At 60.9% G+C, this 8,243-nt stretch overlaps 2 protein-coding genes across 4 annotated transcripts in view; one reads left to right on the plus strand and one right to left on the minus strand.

Moving 5' to 3' along the window:
- The first annotated feature begins 3,671 nt into the window (after positions 1-3,671).
- COXFA4L2 (cytochrome c oxidase hypoxia associated subunit FA4L2) lies at positions 3,672-5,220 on the plus strand. Its single transcript, XM_007467681.1, has 4 exons — positions 3,672-3,728; positions 4,091-4,179; positions 4,980-5,040; positions 5,164-5,220. Exons 1-4 carry the CDS (start codon positions 3,672-3,674, stop codon positions 5,218-5,220), a joined length of 264 nt encoding a protein of 87 aa, XP_007467743.1.
- Positions 5,221-6,439: 1,219 nt separating this feature from the next.
- SHMT2 (serine hydroxymethyltransferase 2) overlaps positions 6,440-8,243 on the minus strand; it is a 4,692-nt gene continuing 2,888 nt past the window's right edge. For 2 of the 3 annotated variants that reach the window (XM_007467684.1, XM_007467682.1), the window contains 7 exons: positions 8,149-8,221; positions 7,883-8,022; positions 7,414-7,579; positions 7,118-7,217; positions 6,878-7,033; positions 6,690-6,797; positions 6,440-6,567 (listed from right to left, as the gene is read on the minus strand). In XM_007467684.1, coding sequence (XP_007467746.1) covers positions 6,440-6,567; positions 6,690-6,797; positions 6,878-7,033; positions 7,118-7,217; positions 7,414-7,579; positions 7,883-8,022; positions 8,149-8,221 — 871 coding nt within the window. Of the gene's footprint in view, positions 6,568-6,689; positions 6,798-6,877; positions 7,034-7,117; positions 7,218-7,413; positions 7,580-7,882; positions 8,023-8,148; positions 8,242-8,243 lie in introns of all 3 variants that reach the window. The other variant, XM_007467683.1, reaches the window with a different exon arrangement.

Consider the following 8,243-nt stretch of genomic DNA (forward strand, 5'->3'; position numbering starts at 1 on the left):
AAAGCTTCTGGTGAGTGTGTGTTGTTCGGGCGTCTCTGCCTGCAGGTGTGTGTGCCTCAGTGACAGTGCGTGGGCGTGTGCCTGGGTGTGAGCCGCGCGGCGGCGTATATTCGAATGACAGTGTGACGCACGCACGCACGCTCGTGTATGTGTGTGTGTGTGTGTGTGCGCGCGCGCGCGCGTGTGTGCTCGCCAGGGTGAGTCTCCCGCCCCCGCCCCTTCCTCTCCCCATTTCTATTCCTCTCTCCTCTCCGGGCGGGCTTGGCTCCGCCGTCCGCATCATCTCCATCCATTATTGAAGAAAGAGCCACGTCCGCTCCAATCACATCAACACCCCCGACCCCCCTCAGTTCCGCTCGCCCCGCGGCCCCTCTGGGTGCTGGGGAGTGGGGGAGCCGCAGCGCGGCGGGTGCGCCGGGCAGTAGCTGACTCATAACCCTATGTCCAGAGCTGGGCCAGGCACCGGAACGCCGGGGTCCCGGACGGAGAGCGCTTTGCATAAACAGATGGCGCAGGCGTCTTTGTCTCGCTGGTTCGTTCGCTGCGCGGCTCCCGGCTCCGCGGCTGTCTGGCTGATGCAATCATGATCATCTCAGAGCCTCGGGACCCGGCGTCTTTAATAGCGGCAGAGGGGGTCAGGGGCCCCGGGGCTCCCGAGCAGATGCTGGGCACTGTGTCTTCCAACCCTGGCGCCCCCTCCACGCCGCACTGCTGCAGAGGGAAGAAGGAGCCCGCGCCAAGGTGACGGGCGTGTGGAGGTGACCGGGAAGGGGACCCTGGGCAGTGCCCCGAGGTGTCCCCAGACTGTCCCGTTGGACTGCTGCAGAACCCCAGGGGCAGCAAGGCAGAGAATAGGAATAGAACCGGGGAATGGGAGCTGGGAGAAAGACAGTGACAGAGAGAGAGGCATTTGTAAAGAGAGGCACAGCGAGGTAGAGCAATGTAGAGGGAAGGAGAGACGAACGGAGGGAGACACAGAGAAACAGATGCAGGGGGACACAGTCAGGTAAAGAGAGCTGCAGAGGGAGAGACAGAATGAGAAGGAACAGAGAGACAGTGATAGGGTCTGAAGCAGACCCAGAAAAAATGGGCAGCCAGAGACTGGGGCAGGTAGGGTCAGAGGGCAGAGAGCAGTCTCGGGGCGGAGGCGGAGCCCCGGGCATCTGGGGCAGCCCAGCCTGGCGAGAGAAACTGGCCTGAACCTGGGGTGCCCGCAGCTGGCCAAGTGGGAGCTTCCTCGTCCCTTCTCCTTCCCTTCACTCGGCCCCACCTCACAACAGAAGAGTGGAAGTTGAGGGACCCACTGCCTTGGCGGTGGGAGTGGCAGGAACGGCTGACCTGCCTGCCGGACCGGCACTCCTGGCACTAATTTACCTGCTCAAAAGCCGCGGGGCGCAGGGCCAGCGCGGCCCGATAGGGGGCGCCTGAGGCATCGTCCCCTAAGAGCTTGAGAGCAGCTCCGCCTCCAGGGGGCGCCCGCACCCACGGCCCCGCTGCCAGCTTGTTCCGCGGAGTCCAGCTGCTTTTGACGTTCGGCTCCACCAGAGCGCGGATAAGTGTCTGTAAGGTTTAGGGTTCAGAGTCAGATCCCAGCGGGAACCCAGCCCGCCCCTGGCCACGCCTAATCCGCAGCTAATGACTTCTGTCGGCTCGGTCAGCGTGGCCTGAGTCCTTCTGGTGGGAAAATGCGGGATGGTGGGAAGAAATGCGATGTGGAACCCAAGGAGTTCTGTGTCTCAGCTTGGCCCCAGAGACCACGATCCAGAGATGGGCGGGGCCTTAGAAATAGGGTCACCGACAAGGGGTCAGAGACAAGTACCAGAAGCAGGTGAAGGGTCAAGGAGCCCCGGAGAGGCAAGCGCGAAAGCAGTAATGTAATAAGGAACTCCGGCGGAGGCCCAAGGCAGGAGGATCAACGGCGGCTCCAAGGAAAGAAGTGGGTCAGAGGGTCCTGAATGCGCTAAGTCCGGGTCACTGGAACTCACAAGAAAGGGCACCGGAAGGAGGGCGAGGGCCCAAGAAGCAAAGGGGCGCGGTACAGGGGCCAGACATCCCTATCGGCATCCTGGAGCCCCAGTTGTGCCACAAGAGCCAGATGTGCAGCCCAGCTGTGCGGCCTTCGAGCTCGAGCTCCAGGAGTGATTTTTAGTCCCAGAGACTGGAGGGCTAAGGGGCACAGGTGACAGGACACCCCAGCCCCTGACCCAGCCCTGGAGGTGCGGGTGCTCAGGGAGGGCCGGGCTCTGCGCTGCTCCAGGCTCTGACAGCCCGTCAGTCGCCCTCCCCCGTCCCCCACACACGTAAGCACTGAGTCTCTGTCTCTTTGTTCTCGCCGTGTCTCTGACACTTATCTCATTATCCGCCGGAGGGAGGCGGAGAGCTCGGGACGCCGCAGCCTAATTACAGCCGCGCTTGTCAGAGCAGGAGGCTGGGGAGGTATCAGCTCGGGGCGAAAGCAGGAGGGCCCCCAGAAAGGGACTTCTCCCTCTCGGTGCTCTGAGGGGCACAGCGGTGGGTGCACAGCTCGCCCCTGCCTGGGCACCACGAGGCTCTGGAGGGGAGAAGTGAGAGAGCTCTGTAGGATGGGCTGCCAGGGCAGCAGAGGGGGAGGCAGGGAGGATGGAGGTTAGCGTGGAGTGGGGAGAGGTGGTTAGGGCTCCGCTCCTGGGTCCCTAGGACCCCAGTTTCCCGAAGACAGTGGCAGTGAGCTTTCCCACCTGACAACATAGCATACATGTGAGTTCATACACCCCAGTTGGTCGCGTAAAGGGAGGCAATCGCTCTACGACGCTTCTGTCTCTGTGTCTTTTTCTCTTTTCTCCTTCAACATCTTTTCTATCTTTCCTCAGCTGTTTCATTTACTCCATTCTCTTTCTCTCCATCACAGCCAGAGACAGAACGTGGCCTCCTGGGATGGCTAACCCAGGTAGGCAGGGGAAGGAAGTCTCTCAAGCCCCCAAACTTAACCAACTGATTTATTCTATTCTGAGTCAGGTGTAAGATAATGCCGGGCTTCCCTGGCCTCCAAACACTGTTCCAGGCTAATCACAACACAACTTGGAGAAACCAACTTGAAGAAACCACCCAGGACTAGAGTGGCTGGGGCAGCTTTAGTGATGTTGGTCCATCTGACCCCCTCCTGTTCCCACTATACTGTGGAGGGAGACAGAACCAGGGCCCCCAAGACCTGCCAGCTCCTGGGTGGCTCTAGGGGTGTCAGGGAGGCATTAAAGATGTCCTCATTCTTTCCTGGCCCCTCCTGGTCCCACCTGTGAACACTCTCACCTGCACTTTGCTGGAGGTCTGTCTGCCTGTCCCATGGTGAGTCCTTCCTCCCACTTCTGGATCCTCCTCAGTCTATGAGTCAGAGTCTGAGAGGCCTCTCCCTTGGACCAGCCCAAAGCCCAAAGCATGATGATGTCTCATGGGCCAGGGTCTGACCCCTTGGAGTGGAGAATGGATGAGCAGAAATGCCCCTGTTCCCCAACAATTCTCTTCCCAGCCGAGCCTGGAACTGCCGTAGGGAGAGAGATTGGGGGCGGGGAAAGTCTGATGAAGCGGCCGGGCTGGGCCAGGCTGGGCTGGGCTGACCCCTCCCCAGAGAGGGGCGGGAACCCAGGAGGAGCAAGGGAGCAGGGACGCTGGAGAGGACCAGACACTGAAGAGGCGATATGGCAGGAACCAGCCTCGGAGCCCGCTTCTACCGGCAGATCAAGAGACATCCCGGGGTGAGTTTGGTCCCAGGAACCATGATTCTACCTTCTAACTCTCTAGCTGCCCTGGCAACCCCCAAATCTCCCAGTACCCTGCCTCTTGTCTAGTTCCCCTAAAGCTCCCAATATTTCTTCAGGGTGCCCTCAATCCATCCCTGCAATATTCCCTCCGTGTCCCTTGAATCCACCTCAGACAGACTCGCAATAGGTTGAGGGAGACTACGGCAAAAATGTGGTGTGGGAGGCTGCCGGTCCTCCCTCGCGGAAGGGAGGGGGCGCCAGACCTGGAGTGGGGGAGCGGGCGGACCAAGCAGAAAAGCTTGTAAAGAGCGATTGGGAGGGGGCTGCCCCTGAAAGTTCCCTCTGTCTTCCCGCAGCTCATCCCGATGATCGGCTTCATTGGCCTGGGCATGGGCAGCGCTACGCTCTACTTGCTGCGACTCGCGCTGCGCAGCCCCGACGTCTGGTAAAGGCCGGGCTTGGGACGCAGGAAGGGGTCCTGGGTGGGGCAAGATGAGACAGGAACGCACAGGCCTCCCAGGAATGGTGGGAATGAGGGGTCCTCGCGGGAATCCCTAGGCAAGTGGTATCTCGGGGCTGGAGCCCGCTCCTGACCTGCGAGGCCCCCGCCTTCGCTCGGGCCCACCAGACAGCTCACTCCTCAGTGGCTGGCGACTCGGCCCGCTTTGGGCTGCGGAACTAGCACCGCTCCCGGCCGCGTTGCCATGGTGACGCCGCTCTGCTGGCCGCCGGTGGCCTTCTGGTACCTCTGTCTCGCCGCCCAAGCGCTGGGGGTGTGGCCGGGTGAGCTGCTGGGGGCGCCTTTGGGGGCCGGGGCGGCGCGGAGACCGCAAGCCCCGCCAGAGGCGGCGGGAGTGTAGGGTCCTTCAGCACGCAGGAGCACCCACGGCGTTGTCTGAATTCGAGGCACATCACTACAACCCCAGCGCCTCGGGATTTCTGCCTGATTCCCACCGCTCTGCTCTATGGGGCTAACCTGGGGTGACAAGGAGCAGGCGGGAGTCCCTGGGCCGGGTTGTCACGTCTGTCACCTGGCCCCAGGCTGACAATGCTGACAGCCTTCTTGTCTCACTTGTCAGCACCCGCTAACGTGACCCCTCCCCTCTCAGTCTCTGGGAAATGCCCCCCACCTCCGCGGAAGAGGGGACGTGCTGGGGCAGGGGCGCAGACCCTGCGGGTGCCCTGAGGCTCCAGAGTCCTAGCTCCCAAAGAGGAAACCCTAACCCTCCCCCTCCCTCTCCACAGCTGGGACCGAAAGAACAACCCGGAGCCCTGGAACCGCCTGAGCCCCAATGACCAGTACAAGGTAACTCCCAGTGGCGTCAGGGTTGCGCCTCCATCCGCTCATCTCCTGATCCCAGCTGAGGCCTCCCACCCCAGCAAAGGGAGGCCTGGGGCACTCTGTGCAACCCTCCTTTCTCTCCTGTAGTTCCTTGCAGTTTCCACTGACTATAAGAAACTGAAGAAAGACCGGCCAGACTTCTAAGCCTGGCTGCAGAGCACGTCGATGTAAACCACCACCAGCCAGCCTACTCATTTCTTCCGCTCCCCACCGTCCACCCCAGGGCACCACTCTAGCCACCCTGTCCAGCTCCTGCTTACACAGGACAGTTCCCACGAGGAGGGGAGGCAGCTCCACCTCCACCCTCTTCCCTTGCTTCCAGCAGCGGAAGCACCTCTGACCCTCAGCTTCAGTCCCACGAGGGGGGAGGGAAGGGGGAGTTAGGAGGGCAGGCAGTAGCCTGGGCAACCCAAAAGGCCCATGCCAGCCCCCCTGCCCCGTGGGCCTCACAGGGTGTGGTGCACACTTCGTGTGGAGCGTGGCCTACGTGAGAGCCAAGACCAAGCAGAGGCCTGAGCGCCAAGTGACGTGGCGGGCCCCACGTTAGCCCAGGCTCTGGGCACCAGCCCAGGGGCGGTGCTACTTCGGCTCGACTGGGCTCGACCAGGCTGTCACTGACAGCCCAGCCAGCCTGTGATGAGGCACCTACGCCCAAGGAGGTGAAGCTCGCTCCTCCCAGTGCCCAAGCCCCCTGCTTCCCGTGCCAATGGGCACCCCCTCCCGCCTCACACCTGGGCCTCCCCTGCCTTCCCCACCCCTCCCTGCTCCCCTCGGTCCCCTGGGATCAAACAGAAGCAGCCGTGGGCAAAATACAATTTCATTTAACAAATTGAATTTGCTGCGCCTGCTAATCACGTCTGGTGTCGGCTCTGATCAGAGGGAGAGGAGACTGCAGCCCCAGGGGTCCTTGTGGTAGTGGTGTGAGGGAAGGGAGGGACATGCTGAGGGAGACGAATCACCACTTGGCCCAGGGGACCCCCTCCCACAGTAACAGAAGCTCAGGGCAGGTCAGCATTTTATTAGATAAAAATGAAAGAAGGGTGCCTACCCACTCCTTCCTCTGGCTCACAAGGGCAACTCCCCCCTCCCCAAGAGAGGGCAGGGAGTCTATAACACTGAGATAATGAGAGAGATTAGGGCGGAAAGCCCCAAGCCTCTTCCTTCTAAGTCTTGTTACAAGAAGAAACCTCCTCAGCTACAAATCCTGGGAAGGGGAACTATACCCGCCTTTTCCCTTAAGTGGGCGGCCTTCCCCTCCTCCAGCAAAAAATTGGAAGATAGGCAGTTACCCCCACCCCTAACTTGTCCAGGTAGGGGGAAGAGGAATAAACGTCAGTCTGTGCGCTTCATTTCTTAGGTGCCTTCAGTGCTCATCAAAACCAGGCATGGGGAAGGCCTTGGCAAACTGCTCCACCCGTTGCCTGAGGGCAGCCAGCCGATGACTTGTTTCTGGGTCTTTGAGCAGGAAGGATTTGAAATCCTGGAGTTTGGCTAGAGATGGCGGAGAAAAAAAAAGTGGTCAGAGCTCTGGGGAAGGCCATTCGATCAGTTGAAGGAGGGGGGAGACAGTGAATGTAAACTGGGTGGGGGCAGGGGAGGTCTTGCCCACTCACCGGTCTTGCTCTTCACCTCCAAGCCGATGTTGACGCCTTCATCTATAAAGCCCACAACTTTCCGGAAGTCATCCTCACGGAACTGTCGAGAAGTCAAGGCTGGGGCCCCTGGGAGAGAGGCAGGAGAGGATTAGCATGGCCCAAGCCCACCTGGCAGCCACCCTTCCCTCCTGGAACCCAGGTCTCACCCAGCCGCAGGCCCCCAGGTGTGATGGCACTTCGATCTCCAGGACAGGTGTTCTTGTTGGCCGTGATGGATACGAGTTCCAACACTCGTTCAGCTCGAGCTCCATCCAGGCCCTTGGGCCGCAGATCTACCAGCACTAGGTGGTTGTCAGTGCCACCTGAGGGGGGACAGTAAGCAGGAAGTACTGAGTCCTGGGCCTCTGCCTGAGGGTACAGAGGCTTTCACCTACCCCCTGGCTCACCAGACACCAGCGAGTAGCCTCGCTCTAGCAGGGCATCAGCCATGGCCCGAGCGTTCTTCAGAACCTGCAGGGAGTACTCCCGGAACATGGGGGTGCAGGCCTGGAGATGAGACAGCAGCACTGTCAACTTAAGCCCTGCCCCTTCTGCCCCTCCGCCCCCAGCATGGTGTGACCCCATCCCAACCCCCTCCCATCCTGGCACCTCCCTTCCATCAGCTCCAACTTCAGTTGGCAAGGTGCAGGGTCTGAACCTGTAGGCCATGCCCCACCCACCCCACAAGAGTAGGCTCCCCAACCTGCTTTAGGGCTACAGCCACCGCAGCAATGGCATGGTTGTGGGGTCCCCCCTGCAGGGATGGGAACACGGCAAAGTTGATTCGGTCCTCAAACGTGTAAGGGATCTCCCGGCCCGTCTTGGGGTCCACAGCCCGCACCCCCTTCCGGTAGAAGATGAGTCCTGACCTGTGCAGGAGGTAGGCGGTCAGAAGCTAAGCCAAAAAGAAAGGGCAAGGGGGTGGGGAGAACAGAGAAAGCTGGCTGGCCCAGCCCCGCAGGCTCTAGAGTCCAGCACAGTTGTGCTCCGTGTGCTAGACTCCAGGGGCTGAGGGGAGCAGCCCTCACCTCCACCCCCAAACCCCCTGCCGGGGAACTGCCTCCACGGGCAAGAGAAGAACTGTCATAGACAGGGCTTCTGGTGGGAATGAATTCCTCAGATCCAGCCCAACAACGCCCCAGGAGTGAAGGCAGTGAGAGGCAAGGCCTGACCTGGCCCCTCGAAGGGTCTTGTGAGTGGTGGTGGTGACAACATCCGCATGCTCGAAAGGTGAGGGGATCACCTTGGCAGCCACCAGGCCACTGATGTGGGCCATGTCCGCCAGCAGGTGTGCCTTGACCTCATCACACACCTGGGCAGGTAGAGAGACAGGCCTCAGCCTGGGGAGGGCGCAGACAGGCCTGCCCAAGGCTGCCCCTCCTCCAAAATCTCCCCACCAGCCCTTAGGGAGGGGCGGGTACTCCAGCCCTCCACTCACCTCTCGCATGCGGGCATAGTCAATGAGGCGAGCATAGGCACTGGTACCAGCTATGATGAGTCGAGGTCGGAAGGGCCGAGCAGTGAATGCCAGCC

This window comes from Lipotes vexillifer, unplaced genomic scaffold (genome assembly GCF_000442215.2).
Source record: "Lipotes vexillifer unplaced genomic scaffold, Lipotes_vexillifer_v1.1 scaffold387, whole genome shotgun sequence".
NCBI lineage: Eukaryota > Metazoa > Chordata > Mammalia > Artiodactyla > Lipotidae > Lipotes > Lipotes vexillifer.